The sequence below is a fragment of the Lissotriton helveticus genome, chromosome 7, assembly GCF_964261635.1.
Source record: "Lissotriton helveticus chromosome 7, aLisHel1.1, whole genome shotgun sequence".
NCBI lineage: Eukaryota > Metazoa > Chordata > Amphibia > Caudata > Salamandridae > Lissotriton > Lissotriton helveticus.
The window spans coordinates 1,705,245,049-1,705,266,504 of record NC_136068.1 but is presented as its reverse complement, the minus strand read 5'-3'; the positions used below and the strand labels follow the sequence as shown (position 1 = coordinate 1,705,266,504).

The following is a 21,456-nucleotide window of genomic DNA, read 5'->3' as shown; positions in this document are numbered from 1 at the left end:
AAATCAAATTACCTTATAGACCCTAATTTCATAGTGTTACTCTCTCGACATATTGATCATGCAGTTGCATTGCGCTTGTTCCACACTTGGGGCGCAAGGGCAATGCAACTATTAAGTAAGATTCAGCTAGCCGCACAAGGCTCTGCGTGGCTTGATGAATTCTGAATAATGCAACTCAGCGCAAATTGCTGCATTTAATTACTCTGCCCCAAGGAGGCGTTCCATGGGTGGAGTGTCGGTGTTCCTACCCATCAACCCACTGATTTTGTTGCATTCCCAGATTTACCATTACTGGTGGGCCTGGGAATGCATCAACATGCTATGCCTCTCCAGGTGAGGTGTAACACAGAGAAGTATCTTTATTCCTCCTCATTCTGCAGCACCCAAAGAAGTAGGAAAATGCCTCAGAGGATTGTTTTTGTGTAGGAAATTGTCCCTTCCTGCCCCAACTGCTTACAACGCAGTTCTCCTTGCACCATGTTGAAAGGGTTCGCGCATTGGCAGTTGGCAGTCAAAAGTGAGCCGGTTCATGGAAAGGACAAGAATGGCCTGTATAATGTTAAATCTGTCATATGTCTGCCCTTTTGTGCAGTGCAGCCAGGAAGGTGTCTGTGCTGTGTGAATTCTTGAAAATGTGACCCAGAGTTCAGAATCTGTGTCTTTTGTCTGTTAATTGAACTAAATCTAACAAGGAAAAAAACATAATGAAAAATGTCCTGTGGTATCTGTAAAAAACTTAGATATAACAGATTTGTCTGCAAAATGTTCACAGTGGGCGTGCTTCTCATGTACTGCCGACTAACAGGTGAGATGACAAGCAATCTCAAGTGTAATAATACAAGAGCTAATACCTTCCCATTTTACTTTTTGACAGGTGAACGGTATCAACAATAATCTCCCACTGACCTTGATGGAAGGACAAATTAGAGTCTATCAGCAAGGGATCCGAATCATTGTGCAAACTGACTTCGGCCTAGTGGTCAGCTATGACCTGGTTTACCACGTTGTGGTCACTGTCCCTGGCAACTACAAAGGCCAACTCGAAGGCTTGTGCGGTAATTATAACGGGGACACGAAAGATGAGTTCATGCTGCCCTCCAAGACTCTGGCTCCAGATGCCACCACGTTTGGCTCCGGATGGCGAGTCAATATTGCAGGTGTGAGCTGCAATGAAGGCTGTGGCGGAAGTGGCAATGCCTGCCCTGTCTGTTCGAGTACAATGATGAATGTCTTCAAGCAGGATAATTACTGCGGCTTCTTGAAGAAAGCCGGCGGTCCTCTAAGCGCCTGCTACGGCGTCATCATCACGGATTTATACTACAACAACTGCCTCTTTGACCTATGTGCGGGCAATGGCGACCTGAACATCCTATGTCACAGCATCCAAAGTTATGTGGCTTCATGCCAGGCTGCTGGCGTCACTATCCAGGCCTGGAGAAGTGGTTCCTTCTGCCGTAAGTATACCTAAACACCATACTTTCCGATCTAGCCAGAATTCTCCTCCCATTTTTCAAACTTAAATATAATTTCTTTCATCTGGGTATCAATATTTTCTTTGCTGTCTCTCAATTGTCAAGCAGTTACTCTTATGTCATCAATATTTATTTGCGTTTCAGTTCTTGCTCTTGTCCGGTTAAATTACCTCCATTGCCATCATACTAAACCATCAAACTGGATGTATTCCGATGCTCCTTTTTGCCCTGTCTCCCATATCTAGGTCTCCATTGTTTATTTCAGTTTCTGAATCTCATAATCCACTGCTATGACATAGCAACAGTTGATAACTAAAATCAAATCAAATCACAGCATCATTTTCGGCAGGGAGACCCGACATAAAAACAATTTAAAATGCATACAAAGAAGTTAAAAGTGAAAATCAACGGCAACCAACATGTATCACATAGAACTTGAGTAAAAGCGTGTCATACATGGATAAATAGTTTTTAAAAGTACAAAGACGTTAATCAAAGTGCACAGTGCTTCTTAAACGTACGGCCGCCTTAAGAAACAAACTTACGAAACAACAGGTTTCAGTTGTCGGTTAAATCTCGCAGACCCCTAAAATCGTGTTCTGTTGGCATTCACTATAATTCCTGAGCCTTAAAAAAGCTACAAAAAACATTCTAGTTCAAGTTCAAGTTCAGGAATTTGTATAGCGCACTACTCACCCAGAGGGTCTCAAGGCGCTTGGGGGAGAGGGTGCATTATTTATCGAATAGCCAGGTTTTAAGTTCCTTTCTGAAGGAGATGTGGTTCTGAGTAAGGCGGAGGTGAGTGAGGAGAGAATTCCAGGTCTTGGCCGCCAAGTAAGAGAAGGATCTTCCTCCCATGGTGGATCTATGGATGCGCGGGACAGCTGCGAGGGCTTGATTGGAGGATCTTAGTTGGCGGGTGGGTGTGTAGAAGGACAGTCGTGAGTTGAGGCATTCGGGTCCTAGTTTGTAAAGGGCCTTGTGTGCGTGGGTGAGGAGACGGAACGTTATTCTCTTGTTGACGGGAAGCCAGTGGAGGTCTTTCAGGTGACCGGTGATGTGAGCTTGGCAAGGGATGTCCAATATGAGTCTGGCTGATGCGTTTTGGATGCGTTGAAGTTTTTTCTGTAATTTGGCTGTGGTACCGGCGTGGAGGGTGTTTCCATAGTCCAGTCGGCTAGTGACCAGTGCGTGGGTGACGGTCTTTCTTGTTTCGGTGGGGATCCAACGAAAGGTTTTCTTGAGCATACGAAGTACGTTGAAGCAAGAGGATGAGACGGCGTTGACTTGTCTGGTCATCGAGAGGGAGGAGTCTAGGATGAAGCCTAGGTTACGTGCGTGGTCTGTGGGTATGGGTGCCGTGCCCAGGGCCGGTGGCCACCATGAGTCGTCCCAGGCAGAGGGGGATGATCCTAGGATGAGGACTTCCGTTTTGTCTGAGTTAAGTTTAAGGCGGCTGTTTTTCATCCATTCGGCTACTTCTTTCATGCCTTCATGAAGATTGGTTTTGGCGGTGTTAGGGTCTTTGGTGAGGGAAAGGATCAGCTGGGTGTCGTCAGCGTATGAGATGATGTTAAGGTTGTGTTGTCGCGTGATGGATGCGAGGGGACTCATGTAAACGTTGAAGAGGGTGGGACTGAGTGATGATCCCTGTGGTACTCCGCAGATGACTTTGGTGGCCTCTGATTTGAATGGGGGGAGTCGGACTCTCTGGGTTCTCCCGGCGAGGAACGAGATGATCCAGTTCAAGGCTTTTCCTTGTATGCCGATGTTGCTGAGGCGTTGTATGAGGGTGCTATGGCAGACAGTGTCGAAGGCGGCAGAGAGGTCGAGTAGGATGAGGGCAACAGTTTCTCCGTTGTCCAGAAGCGTTCGGATGTCGTCTGTCGCTGCAATGAGGGCGGTTTCGGTGCTGTGTTTGGCTCGGAAGCCGGACTGTGAGGTGTCGAGGGAGTTGTTGGATTCAAGGAAGGCGGCGAGCTGGCTATTGATGGCTTTCTCAATGACTTTGGCAGGGAATGGGAGGAGGGAGATGGGGCGGTAGTTCTTAAGTTCAGAGGGGTCTGCTGTGGGTTTCTTCAGGAGGGCGTTGAGTTCGACGTGTTTCCAGCTTTCTGGGAAGGTAGCGGAGTTGAAGGAGCAGTTGATGACATCACGGAGATGGGGTGCGATGATGGAGTCTGCTTTGTTGAAGATGTGGTGGGGACAGGGGTCGGTTGGCGAGCCTGAATGGATGGAGTTCATTAGGCGGATGGTGTCTTCAGTGGTGATTGGGTTCCAGGCGCTAAGGTTGTTGGAGGGCGGTTTAGGTTCGGAGGTGGGTGGAGTGGACAGTTCATTGGAAATGTTCTCAAAGCTGTTATGTATGTCGGCTATTTTGTTGTAGAAGAAAGAGGATAACGAATCGCAGAGGTCTTGGGAGGGAGTGATGTCGTTGGTGCCGGCGGTGGGGTTGGTAAATTATTTGACGATGTTGAATAGTTCCTTGCTGTTATGGGCGTTGTTGTCGAGTCGATTCTTGAATGCTGATTTCTTGGTGGATCGGATCAATTGGTGGTGTTTGCGGGTGGCTGTCTTGAAGGTGGTCAGGTTGTCAGTGGTTGGGTTTTTTCTCCATGTTTTCTCGAGAGTACGGCATAGTTTCTTGGATTTCTTAAGGTTATCGTTGAACCATGGTGCCTTTTTACTACCTTGTTTGGTTAGGTGGTTTTTCGAGGGTGCTAATTCGTCAGCGCTGTGAGTGATCCATTGTTTGAGTTTGGTGGCAGCTTGGTTTGGGTCCGATGAGAGGGCGGGAGGGTTTTGTTTGAGCGATGTGAGGAGTTGGTCGGTGGTGATTTTGTTCCAGTTTCTTTGCGGAATAGGTTGTGGGGGGTTGTGGGTCGAGGTAATTTTGTAGCTGAAGTGAACGCAGCTGTGGTCCGTCCAATGGAGAGCTGTGGTGTGATCAAAGGAGATGTGCTTGCTGGAGGTGAAGATTGGGTCGAGCGTATGTCCGGCTACATGGGTGGGGGTGTTAACAAGTTGTTTGAGTCCGAGATTGGCCAGGTTGTCCAAAAGTGTGGTGGTGGTGCTGTCGTTGTTCTTTTCCAGGTGGAAGTTGAGGTCTCCCAGTAGAATGTAGTTCTCTGAGGTGATGGCGTGTGGGCTGATGAAGTCAGTGATGTCTTCGCTGAATTGTTTACGGGTTCCTGGTGGTCTGTAGATGAGGGTACCTCTAAGTGTGGTCCTGGGGTCGGTGTGGATCTGGAAGTGGAGGTGTTCGGCGGTTGCAAGGTTATCGTCGAAGCTGGTCTTGATTCTAATGGTGTTCTTATGGACGATGGCGATGCCTCCTCCAGTTTGGTTGGTGCGGTCTTTTCGGATGATTTTGTAGGCGTCCGGGATGGCTATGGCGATGTCGGGTGCTGATGATGCGTTCATCCAGGTTTCTGTAAGGAAGGCGATGTCCGGTGAAGCAGTGTCGAGTAGGTCCCATAGTTCAGTGGCGTGTCTGTGGACCGAGCGGGTGTTCAGCAGGATGCACTTCAGGTGGTTAGAGTCGGAACTGTGTTTGGAGTTAGTGGATTTGGTGTGGGTCTTGATGCAGGTGAACTTGCAGGAGTGGCAGGCGAAGGGTCCATGGGTACGTCCTGGGGCAGCTTCGTAGCATTGTGGTGTGCGTCCGGGGTTAATGGCTAGGAGGGTGGAGGCGTCATACGTAATGCGGGAGGAGTACGGTTTGCGGGGGCCAGGGGGTCTGGTGCTGGGCGCGGTCCAGGCGTGGACGGGCGTAGACGGGCTTACCTTTGGCGCGCCTTTGGCACGCATGGGGCGCGACCGCTGCGCGTGAACGCTGCACGAAAAGGCATCTGTCATATGTGGATAGTGGGAGGGGCGAGGGGCGAGGGGCGAGGGAGGATCAGCTGGGAGGCGGGGAGCGGGGCGGAGAGCCGGGCTGGGGGTCACCACAACAACAACAAGATGGCTGCAAGCCAAAAGGCGACCGGGACGAGCTTGGTGCACAGGTCAAGGAATGGCGGTCAAAACACCAGTGGGATCGGCGCAATCAGGCACGATTTTGCAAGCAGGCACAGGCAGCAATGTGAGATAATTAAATAATCAAAGAGCAGTCTAGCGGCACAGCGGGTCAAATAAATCGAAAGCAGAGGCAGCAATGTCCAATTGAATAACAAACAAGGCACAGGCAGCAATGTGAAATAATTAAGCAGTCTAGCGGCACAGCGGGGCAAATAAATCGAAAGCAGAGGCAGCAATGTCCAATTGATTAACAAATAATGCGCAGTCTTCAATTAGGCGATGGCAGAGCAGCTTATCTAAAAAACGAGTGCAGCACAAGCAATGCGAGTAGCGCTACGATACCAGGTTAGGACTGGCAGCAACGAGGGGAGCGACCTCCTTCGATGATCTCAGGATGGTCATTCTCAAAACTAATTGGTAGTACCCTCAAAAGAATGTAAAATGAATCATACTTTGCTTAGATACATTGTTACACAGGCAAACTAGTGAGCTCAGGCTGTGCTAGAAACCTCACAGGAAGCAGAGGGAATATTTCAGGGTCCCTGCTCTAAATCTAAATTGGAGCTAGCACACCCCTCTCACGGTTGTATTCATCGGGTAATTAGTTGACACAGCACTGACATTAACAAGTAAGATACCCCGATTACTGTGTTTCTGTTTTTCCTCATGCAACCTTTCAACTTTTCTAACCACAGGGTTTCCTGTGTTTCCTTTCTGATAGGTGGTGCACCCATGGCTGACTCAGAAACAGCAAACCTTACACCATTCCCTTCCAGTGACTTTTTTTTACGTAGGACACCCAGGAATTAGAGAGCCTTTTATCACATACCAGGCAGTCAAATATTATGGGGCATATTATCAAGGGGGTTTATCTCCGCTTTTTTGGCTTTATAAGCCAAGAAAGCGGAGATAAAATTATCTCCCTATTACCTAGTTGTCGCTAACACCAGTTAGCGACAGCTAGTAGGAGATAGCGACCATCTTGGGCCCCACTTTGCATGTCAGTGATATTTATCACTAATGACATGCAAAGTGGGCGTGCCAAGATGTTAGCGACTGGAAACAGTCGCTAACATCGCTATCTCCTATTACCAACTTTTGGAGATATTCGCGCTAAGCGCGAATATCTCCAAAAGCTAACACCTGCCCCTGAGCAGTTCTTAGCCATGTTATCCAATGGGAGGTGGATAACATGGCTAAGAGCATTAGCTCGGTAATGCATGAATATCGCTGACTTTTCAGCGATATTCATGCATTGCGGCCGTTGTTTGTCTCTAACCAAGCAATAGCGATAATTATCGCTATTGCTTGGAAATATGCCCCTATATTTCTAGTGAGTGAGGCTTCCACATTGCTTAGAACAGAGGGTCACATGCATATTTGATCACATAAATAATTTATTGGCAACTACTTATGATTTTTTTTTAAAGTTTTATATACCGCTAGCTTAACCCTTAAGTATCAGAGCACTTTACATACACACAGTAAACAGCAGAATGACATTACATTACATGGTAGGCCGGCAGTAAGGAAGCAAACCATAGAAACAAAAAAATACAGCATGGGCAAAAAATATGCAGTGCAGCGGAGGAGGAGCGAGCAAAAAAAGAAAAGGCGAGAGTGACATAGTCCGGTCACCCACTATCCATGAATGTCCAAAGAGAGAGGAGACAACTCGGATAAAGAAGACTAGGTTAGTTGATAAATAACCACACTGGTTACCTAATGTAAGGCATTCCAGACCGAAAATAGAAAACACAGCTGCAAGGGGGAAGGGGGGGGGGAGGGGGGACATGATTTATAGAGTAGTAAACATGACAGTATTTCTGCCATGATGTTTCCTGGGAGGGACAGAGTAAACCATTGTATAATCCTCCAGATTTAGCACTTCCTGCAAAATCAGAGGGTTTCCTCAAGAAAGCCACCTCAGTTCTTGCTCTTTATCTCAGTTAGAATCTAATTTCTTTGTCTCCATCCCTTCGCCATGACACCAGGAGGATGTCATTATTCCCCAAACCCCACGCTCCTTGATGGTCCAGTACTCAGGTGTGCTTAATTTATTTATTGATTTTATAGTATAGCAGCTCTGTTCAATAATGACAAGAGGCTATAACATCTAACGTCACTGGTAGGTTCCAGATGCTCGATCTGCCGGGCATTCTCTCTCCCTACGGGACATGTGCATCAATACTTTAAGCAGATCCTCCTTCTATGCAGGGCCTTGCTTCAGAATGTTTAACCGGGCCCCACAAAAAATAATGTAATATTAGCTGGGGTGTGGCATTTTCTACTACAATCTATCTGCTAGGGGTAGAGTACTTGATTTTGACATAGGCTGGCCAGTTTGCCATGGTACACAGAGTGAAATGGCACTCGATGTTTGAAATCACGCAGTCTCTCCAAAACTCCATACCATACCCCATTGGCTTGAGTATGAATGAATGACTGGAATTTATAAAACAGCTACCCAGTAAGTGTGTCCAGGCAAAACCCAAAACTTTTAGCCATATTGCTGACACTTAATTGTTAGTGAAGAGGCCTGTTTTGAGTTGCTTCCTAAACAGACTCTGGATTAATGGAACAGGGAGGGGCTGGGAGCGCATTCCATGCTTTTGCTGCCAGATAGCTGAAAGACATGCCACCCCTTCTAACCTTCTTGAAACTGGAGATTTGGAGGAGGTTTAAGTGGAGGATCTCAAGCATCTTTGGTGATGTATTATTTAAATCTAGCTGTGATGAGAGGCACCCCTCGCTCCTAGGGGAGGGGGCCTTTAGTGGGAATTCCGGGCCTGGTGAAATGGTTTCGTTTCTCCAGGTCTAGTCATGGGGAGGGTCTCGAAGTAATGTGAGATGCCAGGGAGGGCGTCTGCGAGCCCTCCCCCCTAGATGATAAAAATGCGGCTCCCCACGGAGTAGCCCTCTTTGTCTCTCGCGCCTCGCCTCTGGGGATCGCCGGAAAGGCTCAGCCGGAGCAACAGTTGAGGAGAGGCCCGGCAGTGCTGGTGGCGATTACAAAGGTGAGAGGTCGCGTAGCAAATAGCGAAAGTGAGCGGGATAGCCCACGGGTCATTCTGGCTTTGACAGAGCTTTTTTAAGGAGGTTGTAGCTTGCGGCATGTGGTATTGCAGGAACACGCAAATATATGGGGGCCACGGGGGGGGGGTGGGCGCGGGATGCTGTCTAGCCCAGGTGATCACTTTCAGAGGAGAAGGCACCGTGAAGTGGGGGTGCGTATATGGGGGCCGCGGGGGAGCGGGTTGCAGTCTAACGCAGGTGATCGTTTTCTAAGGAGAAGGCGCCATGATATGTGCATTGCCTTTGTGGTGGAGGGAGGGAGTGACTAAGTATGACACAGGGGAACCGGCAGTCATACGTGAGTCATACGGATCAGTGCACATGTGGTGCATGAAGCGAAACTGGTGGGGAAAGGAGGCAAATATGCTGGTTCGTGACCTTTTCTCCTGTGCCACGAACCAGCATATTTGCCTCCTTTCCCCACCAGTTTCGCTTCATGCACCACATGTGCACTGATCCGTATGACTCACGTATGACTGCCGGTTCCCTCGTGTCATACTTAGTCGCTCCCTCCCTCCACCACAAAGGCAACGCACATATCATGGCGCCTTCTCCTTAGAAAACGATCACCTGCGTTAGACTGCAACCCGCTCCCCCGCGGCCCCCATATACGCACCCCCACTTCACGGTGCCTTCTCCTCTGAAAGTGATCACCTGGGCTAGACAGCATCCCGCCCCCCCCCCCCGTGGCCCCCATATATTCGCGTGTTCCTGCAATACCACATGCCGCAAGCTACAACCTCCTTAAAAAAGCTTTGTCAAAGCCAGAATGACCCGTGGGCTATCCCGCTCACTTTCGCTATTTGCTACGCGACCTCTCACCTTTGTAATCGCCACCAGCACTGCCGGGCCTCTCCTCAACTGTTGCTCCGGCTGAGCCTTTCCGGCGATCCCCAGAGGCGAGGCGCGAGAGACAAAGAGGGCTACTCCGTGGGGAGCCGCATTTTTATCATCTTGGGGGGAGGGCTCGCAGACGCCCTCCCTGGCATCTCACATTACTTCGAGACCCTCCCCATGACTAGACCTGGAGAAACGAAACCATTTCACCAGGCCCGGAATTCCCACTAAAAGGAGAGGGCCTTCACAGCGTAGTCAGGTATTTGGGAGAGATTTTTTAAATAAAAGTAATCATATTTTCAAGGGTTTGTAGTGGGGTCTGCGATACGGGGTCAGGGCTAAAAGTTTCAGCGTTGCATAACACAACAGATTTCATTGCGCGTAACGTAATTAGGGCGCGAGTAAAGGGCTCCGGATACGCTTTTGCTGCCAGAAAGCTGAAAGACTTGCCACCCCTTCTAACCTTCTTGAAACTGGAGATTTGGAGTAGGTTTAGGTGGAGGACCTCCAGCATCTTTGTTGATGTATTATTTAAATCTAGCTGTGATATAGTTCGGGCCTAGCCCAGAGAAAGCCCTGTGAAAACAATCGGTTTGAGCCAGTGCAATTGCTTGAAGTGAGCTCCATTAGGCCAGCTGCGTTCTGTATTGTCTGTAGGCGGATGATAGGATAATTTAGTAGGCCAAGGTAGAAGCTGTTTGCAAAGTCAATCCATGAGGTAATGAGAACATGCGCTACTTGCGGGATAGTAGCAGATCTAGAAACTTTCCGCTCAGCATTAAAATACAGAGGCCTGTGACTGAAAGAATTTCTGGATAGAAAGAAAGTTCAGGGTTAAGTTTTACTCCTAGTTATCAGCAGTAATGTATTGCTTGAGATGAGGAGTGAGTTCCTCTGGACATCAGTAATTGGCAGAAAAGTTATTGATCTTCCTATATAAAATAATGATTTCTTTTACCTCCATGTCAATCCTCTGTTTCCTCTCCTTGCCAGATACCCATGAATCATAGGTTTTTCTTATTTCTTCCTCCAGCCCTCAGCTGTCCACCAAACAGCCATTATGCTGTATGTGCAGACATCTGCTCCACATCTTGCGCTGGAATCACAAATCCAGTTCCGTGCCCAACATCTTGCATGGAGGGCTGTGAATGTGATGATGGATACGTCTTCGATGGCAAAGGATGTGTTTCCATGGAGAACTGTGGCTGCTTCAAGGATGGAAAATACTACAATGTATGTTTCATTATTACTCTATATACCTAATTAGCCACAGGCGCAAAAAGAGTGACAAGATTGGAGGAGGAACGATGAGGCATATTATTTAGTTTCAATGATACACAATGAGGTTCTGTATTCATATCTAAATCTATCTCTCTCTCTCTGTCTCTCTCTCTCTCTCTCTCTCTCTGGTGTTTGTATGCAACCTACAGTAGGGTGGCATAGCACTTTACAATAACAACACACATGTATTGCACAGAGACAATGATTCATACACATGTATATTCATGTATTGAAATGTTGCATAGGACAATGAGGTATACAAGGTGTATGTATGTATGTTACGAATGCTTAGTGTGGAAAATCACAAACTCAGGATTGAAAATGTAACACAGTGGTTGGGGTGTATATATTAATAAGAATGTATTGGTACCAGAAGGAACAGTTTTTAGCAACCTCAGAATGGGAATGATTGAAAAAGAAATTACTTTTGGAATTCATCCCTTACAGTTTGCATGCAGTGCTTTGATGGCGGTTCATAACTCGCTGTTTTATAGTCGGGGTTGTAACCTATGTACTGCATGTAATAAAAAGATCTCTGTGACATAACATCCTACTCACCTATCTACAAATAACTAAATATCTGTAATAGGCATGTCCCAAGATGTGCTTTGGCAGCAAGCAAATTAAACCTGTATGATACTTTATGATAAGTGAAAACTGTGACTAGACTGAACACAGGCCGCAAACGACCAGTATGTACATTAACTACCAGAGTTATCTTGCCATTATAATTATGCTCTGAAATTTGCTGGTCAAACTAAGATCTCTGCAGCAGGTGCTTTAACAATGCAAGATAGTTTATACTGAACCATCTTTGTGACCCAATTAAATAAAGTCAGATCTTTTTATTTAAGTGAAATGCTCATAATACACTTCTGGTGCCAGTATTAGAAAACATAATATTTCCCATATTTTTTATTTTTTCATTGGAAAGCAACATAAATAACACAAAACGTACTTAACCATTTCTAAACAATAGTTAAAAAGAGGGCTACGACCTTATTGTGCTAAGAATATTTCAGCTCAGTAATTAGTTAAAATAGTTATTAGTGGGTCCAAAATCTTTCCCCTCCTGGATGTCATGGTGCAAAAGTATTTAGTATCAATTGGAGCAAACCCCATTTGCTCTATTCTTTAATATGCAAGCAGCAACAAGTATACAATCAAGAAAATCCCTCCATATTTTAACAAGGGCAAACCTTAGGAGACAAACATCTTAACAGAAAAATGTGCATATTGTGGTGACTAATAGCATGAAAGGGAAAGGAATTGAAGTGAAGCAACATGCCTGCTGGAGAGCTGTGTGTGTAACCCTCAGGTCCTTACACAAATATAATAGCCCAGAGGGTTAACAGGTATGCTGCAAAGCTTAGGTGTGTAACTTCTAGCTCTCATGTGCCAATATCATGAACATAGTCCAGAGGGTTAATGTTCCTTGCTGACAGTTTCCAAGTCCACTAAGTATACTGGGTATATTAAATACAACTAACAAAATAATATTGTTAAGAGCCACATTCTAGGCATTTAGCTATAGGTTGTGCAATCATTACTGCTAATAATAAAAGGTCAAGAAACCATTCTTGGTCTATGTTATAGGAAGAAGGGAGCTCACCTTAAGCCAGGTGGTGAGGAGGATGCTGGCGACAAAAGGTTTGGCGGTGTCACAATGCTGATGCTAGGCTGATGGATGTTTCAGGTGCAACGATGGGGTGGTCTGGGTTATCGAGCACAGGTGGCACGGGTGGTCACGATGCAAATTGTTCCTAGTGTAGCTCTACAGCACTCCTTCTTTATCGAGTCCGGAGAGTTATAGATGAGGAAGGGGGGATGAAATGATGGGAGCTGCTTTTTTCGATACATTTTGAAACAAGACTCCACTTGAAACTGATAACGACCCAGAAGAAATACAATCACATCAAGGGATCTGTCTGAAGATATTGAGAAATTGCATGTATAGTCAAAGAACTCTTGTTTTTTCAAACAGCATTTGGTAAAATCGCAAAACTGAATGCATTTATCCCACCCCGCTCTGTGGGCACTGCCTTTGTGCCTTTGACGAATCACCACAACATGTTACAGACCTATACCATTTTCTACATTTTTAAATGGTGTTCAGAGTGAATGGGAACTGAAGAATAAAAAGTTTCATGGCAAACTATTCTTCAAATATTTAGGCTTTTTGGATAGGTTCACCTCAAAATAACTGAAAAATTGAAACAGGGCCAATGAGTAGATATTTAAGTAAAAGGAAGAATTACTTATCTTTTCCAATTAAAACTTCCCAAGTGTAGCAAGTCTATAGTTAGGAGTACCTGACAGTTAAAAAACATTAAAGTATTGCTGAGAATCTATCGATTGGTTTCTGCCATAACATTTTTTTCAATATACCGCCTATACATTTGTCATGCTATCTTATTCCCCTCCTAATTAAACCTTTCTCTTCAAAGCTTAATTCTGAGTATGTTTTCATAATGAAAGACTGTATCTTCTGCTTCCTAACAGTATACAGATCCAACAAACTGGTGATTGTGCTATATACAAATAACCATTGACATTACTTTAAAAAAAGGAGATGTTTCTTAGAGTAACTGTTCTTGTGAAACAATTACAGCATTGTAATGTATGTGCTTAACCATTTAACAGCCTGGTGAAATGGTTGTGTCCAGTGACTGTACACAGGTCTGCACTTGCAGTGCTGTTGCTGGCCTGTCCTGTGCTAGTCTCAGCTGCACCATTGATGAGCAGTGCATTATCCAAGATGGTGTCAGAGGATGTGTCAACAAAGGTAAACACAACCCTATATTCTTTTTGCTTATTTGTCCTTTAAATTCATTAAACAGCGGGAAAATGATAAGTTATTGAACACATTTATGAACCCCTGTCTTATATACGTTAACAGATTTCCATGAAAATACAAATATCAAGAGAAATGTGAATGTCAAGTAGATCTATAAAATGGTGAAAAAGTTATTAACAAATCAAATAATCGCCACCTCCACACCCTTTTCAAATCTGTATGAAAACGGAAAATCAAGCAACAGACTTCACTAGCTAAAATCCTGCCAGAGTCATGCAAATGTATTCAACAGTACCAGTGAAAATGTTTTTGGTCTCGTTAATGATGTAGCTCCTTGATGGTTCTGCAGGCATAGACATACTAAGTGAATGCTAAGCATATTAATTGGGAAATTACCTTTACAACATGGACTGAGCCACGCGTGCTGTTTCACCGCAAGTGTAACCATGTTTGCCTGAACCACGCATCTGCCTTAACCACGCATATGCATGGTTAAGGCAGATAGCGGTCTAGTGTTTCGATGGGCGGGGAGAAGAAGAAGCATCATAACAGGAAGCTCTGAACCTTTTCAGGTAAGTGGGTCTTAGGCCTGGTTGGGTGGGTGGTTTTAAAGGTTGGGGGTCGGTTTTAGGGCTCAGGACCGGGGGATGGGGTAGGTTTTGGGAGGGGTCAAGGCTTTGGGGTTCAGGGTGGGGGCAGGGGATTGTGGTAGATCTAAGAACTGCGCAGGGTAAGGGGGGGTTTTTAGGGGTGGGAGTCGATTTTACGGCTCAGGGCAAATGGCGTTGAGGTGGTTTAATTAATGGGGGTAGGGCTTTAGGCATTAGGGCAGTGGAAGGGATAGGGGTAGTTTTAAGGACAGCATGGGGTACGTTTTAGAGCTCAGGGTGGCGAGACTGCGGTACTTTTTGGTAGGGTACAGGGTTTTAGGCTCCAGAGCAGGGGTGTGAGGTAGGGGGATATTATTTTAGGGCTTAGTGCAGGGAATGGGGGTCGGGGTAGTGGTAATCTTTACCATGGATGTACCTTTACCAAACATGCCTTTACAACGATATTGCATGGTAAAGGCATGTGTGGTAAAATATTGTGTGGTTTAGACGCATTTGTGGTTAGGATGCCTTTATAGAGGTATGTGTGGTTCAGATAAGCATGCCACTGTCATACAACTGTAGTAAATGTGTGCCAAGGTCCATGTACATTCATTAGACAGTGCTACAGTTTGACTGTAGCCCTGTTGTAGAGAAGTGTGGCTCAATGGTTAGAGCGGCGGACCCTGATGCAGGAGTCTGGCCGGGACCAGGGTTCAATTCCCGCCTCGGCGGGTCTCGGGCTCAATTTCCTCGGACCTGATAATTCTTGCCTCGGTGCCTATTCTAATCATGAGTCCCACTCTGCATCTCTGGGCAATAGCTTGCTTAATCTCTACAACGGCACCAACAATGCTGAGGATGCCTGACTTCACCTTGGGGGTCCCCAGGAGTGGGCTCCTCACAGGGAAAGGCCAGGAAGGGTTCCTCGGCGGTATTTTTACAAGCGCCGAGATGCCTACGGGTAGTCGTGCGCTATTACAAGTGCGTAATCATTTCATTTCATTTCATTTCACTGTACCCCTCCGAATAGATCTGCATGAATTTCAAAAGACCAAGTATAAGCTACAAATGCTAGTCTCGGTCTAAATTTGTGAAAACACAGGAAACAGTTCTAAATGTACTGGCACATGAAACAATATCCTTTATATTGTCTCAAAAAAGTACCAAACAGATTCAGATCAATCCTTTAAAAGAACACTTTCCCTTTAAATGTTACGGTCAAGTTGATTGTAAACCCAGTCAGTAGATTTTGCTGTAAAAAAGAGCAAAGTGTCAAGTGTGAGCTAAAATGGGAAAAACTTTGGGGTATATTTACAAGGTAATTTTTGTGACACTCAGGTGCTGTGTCCTGCTACATATTTAACGGCCATGCTAGACCACTTTGCGTGTCTTAACGCTGCCTTGTAAATATGGTCCTCCTCAATGCAGTTTTCTGTGGCAAAGGGGTGTGCAATGGATGATGCTGTTGGCATTCTGAGGCTACATCCATTGCTTTTTGACACTGCTCCAGATATACATCTAAGGCAGTGGCAATAACTAACGCCCCCACAGAATAAGAGTGGTGCAACAAGGTGAAATACTTTCATTTCTCCTCGTTGTATGCTCTTTCTATGTGTGCTGCATTTTGCATCACTCATAGAAGGAACAAAATGCCAATGACAATTATTTATGTGCAGGAAGGTGTTCCTTTGTGAACAACAACATTGAACCCTGCAACTCAGGCACACTTGCACCACGGCGCAAGAAGGTTTGCGTTGGCTCATGACTGCTGTTTTAAAACCAGCAATGGGAAGAGCACCGAGGTGCACCATATTCTTGTAATATGGTGCATCCCTGCATTTTTTTTTAAATGACGCAGCTCAGCACAGAAAATTGCGACATGCTGCACCAATTCATTGTAAATATGCCCCTTGGTTTTTAACACCTAAGCTGTCAGGTCTCACCCCCTCCCCTTTGCTCGGAGGCCTTTTTTCGATATTTGAGGTAGTTCATGCTTAGAGGTCCCTAACTTTTTTTCCACATAAGGTATCGATGACACATTTTTATCTTTTTTTCCCAACATCCTGGTAAGTCTAAAGGTAACCAGAGTATGTGGATTCCCCAGGAAGGGACTGAGAAATTTGCCAAAATATAGCTACATTTTGTTCTTTTTAGAAACATTGTGAAACAAGTGCTGCGTCTCTTTTATTTTTCTGCAAATGGGATCAACAATGGGTGATAAAATCATCATCTTCTCAGCTTTCAGGAACATGCAGGCACTTTTTTGGCATTGTACTGGTAGTGAGCCAATTTCTACTATTTTTTCTACTATTTTTTGTGCTTTCAAACTCCCAAGTGTAAAACCCATGGTGGATCCTGAAAAGATATACTTACTAAAAAGTAGACATAAGAGTTCAGCAAGGGGCCATTTGTGTGGATCCTTCAAGGTTTTTCTATAAAAAGTAACAGTTGAAATAAATATGGAAATTGAGTTAAAATAAACAGCCATTTGTGTCCACATTTTCACCTGTAACTTCTTCTTACTGTGACAGATTTTTTTAAACAATATACTGTTACATCTGCTGCACACCTCTTCTTCCTAGGATATGTAGAGTTAGTTTGTAGGTTCTTCGAGGGCCTGAGGTACACACAGCCAACAACGGAGCTGCAATTTATATGATAAATTATGAAGCATGAAAAAGGCTATGAAGAAATCCCTGTATTTCTGAATTCTGAAATGTACATCGCATATTAACTTTAGGAGCAGTGATTGTTTGTATATCTCTGAATTTATGGATACCCATACTGGCATGTGTTTTATAGGGCATTTTGGAAAATGTCTTCTGTGTTACACAATTGTGTACATTTCAAAGGTACAAACGTAGAGCTATTCCCTTGGTAATAATGGGTGGACACTCCTTTTCTTGCTTAGCTCCCTCACTCTGGAACTCGCTTCCATTTTACTTACGCACCGAACAACATTACTTCAAATTCCGTAAAAACGCAAAAACTTGGTTGTTTATTCAATAACTTCTTTTCGGTCCTGTTCTATTCTCTAGCTTCTGTTCCTTGGTTCTTGTGTGCTCCCTAGCGCCGGGAAACCTACGGGTAGCTGTTGCGCTGTATAAATCTAATAAATAAATAAATAAATAAATAAATAACAAATGTTCTACTATTCCATATTCCCACATGTCTCCTAATAAAAATCATGCCTCACTTGTGTGGCTGGGCCTTGCGACTGCAACACAAAACACCCCAAAATGTGGCCTAGAAGACATCATATTTCACTCAGAATTATGCATGCATTTTTTATAAAGTGGCTAGCAGTAGATTTTTGGCCCCAGGTCAGGCATCAACTAGGGAAGCGTACCAAAGTAGCAAATTTCTGAAAGCTAGACACACTAGAGAGTCTAGGGTGAGGACTTGTGTGTTTTTTTACCCACAATCCCCTACAAGGCTCAAACATTGCCCAAAATGAATCAATGTCCTTGCATTTCTGTGAGGAAAAGACATGGAATCTCCAGGGAGCCACACATTTCCTACCACACAGAGTTCCATTAAGTATCCCAAGAAAAATGTTGCCAATCAAAGAATATGGCCAGGGGGAACAGTTACAGGCAAGAGATTTGAAGACTGTCTCAATTTTCATTGGGTTTGCATTAGTCTTTTATACATTTTTATATCAAACCATAAACGCATCCGTTGCACCATATATGGCGAGAAATGTTGGTTGCTGCCTTGGAGTCATAAATAGGATGAAAACATGGCTCTTCTCTCAAAGCTCAGTTTCCCTTACATGTGAGCTTAGCGCAGGAACACTCACAGTAGCTGCTCGCTTTGCAAATCTCGATTCATCCCCTCTGCACAGGGTGAAACAGAAAAAAATAATTACATGCTGAACTGATGGCTCTATACAGTACCAATCATCTTGAAATTGAGATCTACATTACGTAGTATTAGAATGAGCACAGTTCCCTTAAAATAATGTCTTTATTCAACTATGTGTTCATGTTCTTTTATTGTGTTAATGCCATTGTGCAAGTACTCTTTACTATATACAAAAAATTAAAGTTGCAGAATGGATTTTTTGTGAGTAGAAAGAAACGCGCATTACGTTCAAATAGCTGGTGCTGTGACATTTTTCTGCGCCATTTGGCAAAAGGGGGAGGGGCAGAAAATGGCAAACAGGTTTGAGGCGATCTAAACAGGCTCTCAGCATGGTTCTCAGTGAGCTCACATCAGGTAAGTATTGGCTGTCTTGGCCGTGAATGAAAGTACTTTTTATCTCATTGTATACATTATTTCATACAAACATAACTTCTGACACAATAATGTTAATAGCATACCCTAGCACGTATGTCCTCGTGAGCACCATTGGCGTAGGACATCAGTCCTGGGATTGCTGTATCTCTCTAGGCACTTGTTTCAGGATAAGCACTATTTCTGTTTTTTCCTAATGGGTTGTGTGGGAATTGTTCTCCCGGTGGCACGCACTCGGTCTTTCTATCTGTATTGTGTTGCTTTCCAGAACTGTTTTTGAAGACCGCGTAAATGTCTTACTCATTAGAGAGGAGAAATGATAACGGAGCACTGCAAAAGGTAACGAATTAAAGTGTAGGATGGCTTCACGGCTTGCCTTCTAATAAACACCACCGCCTTTAAGCCTGTTCTCTGGAAAATAAATCCAGTAAACAGAGACTGTTCAAAACCTTTATAGCTTTTGAGAAATGCAAAAATTCCCTTTGAGAACTGTGTTCCGGGGCCTGAGGCCTGCCTGGGAAGTTCGATTTAGGACGGGACTTCGATTTACAAAGCAACTCACAAGTAGTTAACCCTACAAGAACGCCGCTAGAACGCCACTTTTTGAGGCGTTCTGGTGGCGTTAAGTCCTTTGCGTTATTTTGGAGGTGGCGTCAGGCCACTTAATGTAGCTTCACGCCACCTTGAAAATGATGCACCTATTCATGTAGCACTTAGCATGAAAGAGGCGGGCAATGGGTGTTGCAGTGGGCGTTCTGCCGCAACACCCATTGGTTTTTGATGTTGCCCCTTATTTACAAGGTATGGGGCAGTGTCAAAAATATGACCAGGAAATACCTGGGGCCTCATTTACAATATCTTGGCACACAGCAGTGCCTCAAGCCTTCCTGCTGCGCTGCAGTGGTGCACAGACATAATATCGACTCCAAAATATCGTCTGGACAGAATATCGAGTTTTAAATATCGTTTGGAGAAAATATCGACTAGACAGAATATCGACAGCCAAAATATCGTTTTTAAGGTAAGTGAAGTAATATCGACTGTAAATAATATAGACAGTGAAAATATCCAAGTATATAATCTAGATAGTAAAAAATATAGTTTTTTAAATAATATTTAATTATTTATAGTGTGTTTATGTTATAATATGTGTGAAAAGTGTCAATTTATTTTATTATTCTTTTTAATTAATTATTTTTTTAATTATTGTGTAATTTAATTCTGTAGCGGGTTGTGGGTTTATAGGGGAATAGGGTGGGAAGTAATTTAATTATAATTAATTAAATATGTAAATTTATTAATTGGTAGTAATAATTAATTAATTGGTAATTAAATAATATATGTTAATTATTTAAAATTTAATTGGTAATTAATTTTATTTAATTGATTAATTGCTAATTATGTCAATTAAAATAATGTATTTTCTCTAGCGGGTTGTGGGTTTATAGGGGAATAGGGTGGGAAGTAATTTAATTATAATTAATTAAATATGTTAATTTAATAATTGGTAGTAATATTTAATTAATTGTTAATTAAAACATGTTTGTTAATTAATTAAAATGTAATTGGTAATTAATTTTATTTAATTGATTAATTGCTAATTATGTTAAATGAAAGGGGTATTTTTAGGGTTCAGGGTCAGTTTTTAGTTTTTGGGTAAAGGGGTATTTTTAGGGTTCAGGGTCAGTTTTCAGTTTTTGGGTAAAGGGGTATTTTTAGGGTTCAGGGTCAGTTTTCAGTTTTTGGGTAAAGGGGTATTTTTAGGGTTCAGGGTCAGTTTTTAGTTTTTGGGTAAAGGGGTATTTTTAGGGTTCAGGGTCAGTTTTCAGTTTTTGGGTAAAGGGGTATTTTTAGGGTTCAGGGTCAGTTTTCAGTTTTTGGGTAAAGGGGTATTTTTTGGGTTCAGGGTCAGTTTTTAGTTTTTGGGTAAAGGGGTATTTTTAGGGTTCAGGGTCAGTTTTCAGTTTTTGGGTAAAGGGGTATTTTTAGGGTTCAGGGTCAGTTTTCAGTTTTTGGGTAAAGGGGTATTTTTAGGGTTCAGGGTCAGTTTTCAGTTTTTGGGTCAAGGGGTATTTTTAGGGTTCAGGGTCAGTTTTCAGTTTTTGGGTAAAGGGGTATTTTTAGGGTTCAGGGTCAGTTTTCAGTTTTTGGGTAAAGGGGTATTTTTAGGGTTCAGGGTCAGTTTTCAGTTTTTGGGTAAAGGGTTATTTTTAGGGTTCAGGGTCAGTTTTTAGTTTTTGGGTAAAGGGGTATTTTTAGGGTTCAGGGTCAGTTTTGGGTTTTTGGGGTACATATACAATATTGCCTATTATTTAATTAAATGTTGTTACTATATATATATGTTTTAAGAAATATGATTAAAAATATATATTTTTTTTACTTTCATTTATCATTTATCATCTTTTCAAGAAGACGAGTTGTTAATCAGTTGTTACCACTGTTTCGTCTCAAATGTTCCATTCAGAGCTGGAGAGGCTCATGACTGAGGGGCATATGTACAAGAAACTGACAGAGCGCAGTATTACGCCCAAATTGGTAACACCGCACTATGTCAGTTTCGGAATGCAGGGATGCGCTGTATTTACAAAAATATAGTTCATCCCTGCGTTACCACTAGTACAGGCACCATAGAGCCATTTTGCAACGGGGCCTGCGCTGAGGGGAGGATTTGTTTTGTGCAGGAAGGGACACCTTCCTGTACATAAACAATCACCCCTGTAGCATAGTCACCCTAGCAAAGCATTAGGGTGCCTGTGCTGGCGGTAGGTAGTTTCTTCAGTGCCAATGCTAGAGGAAAAGTAGGAGTGCACCCTGTAAATACAGCGCATCCCTGTGTTTAGAAACTGACAGATCCTGGCATTACCAATTTTAGCGTAACACCGCACTCTGCCCGTTCTTGTACACATGCCCTTCCATCTTGGACCTTTCCACTCTTTACAATGTAAGCGTTACAACACATGCCATTACAACACTTTGTTACAATGCGAAAGGTATGTTGCAGGGGTAGAAGGTGTTGGAATTAACTAAATCACCTTCCCTACTGCTGCACACACTGGAGTTGGAATAGTAAATTATACTATTCCAACTTCCAGGGCACCCTGACAGCAAGTCAGGGGGAAGGTATCCGTTGTAACGGCCTGCGTAA

The 21,456-nt window shown here is 43.8% G+C and overlaps 1 protein-coding gene across 1 annotated transcript in view; it reads left to right on the top strand.

Moving 5' to 3' along the window:
• Window positions 1-21,456, top strand: part of LOC144769651 (IgGFc-binding protein-like) — a 1,105,637-nt gene that overhangs the window by 821,809 nt on the left and 262,372 nt on the right. Inside the window, exons 17-19 of the mRNA XM_078653826.1 lie at window positions 875-1,454; window positions 10,438-10,637; window positions 13,329-13,470. Of these exons, the coding sequence (XP_078509952.1) occupies window positions 875-1,454; window positions 10,438-10,637; window positions 13,329-13,470 (922 nt within the window). The remainder of the gene's footprint in view (window positions 1-874; window positions 1,455-10,437; window positions 10,638-13,328; window positions 13,471-21,456) is intronic.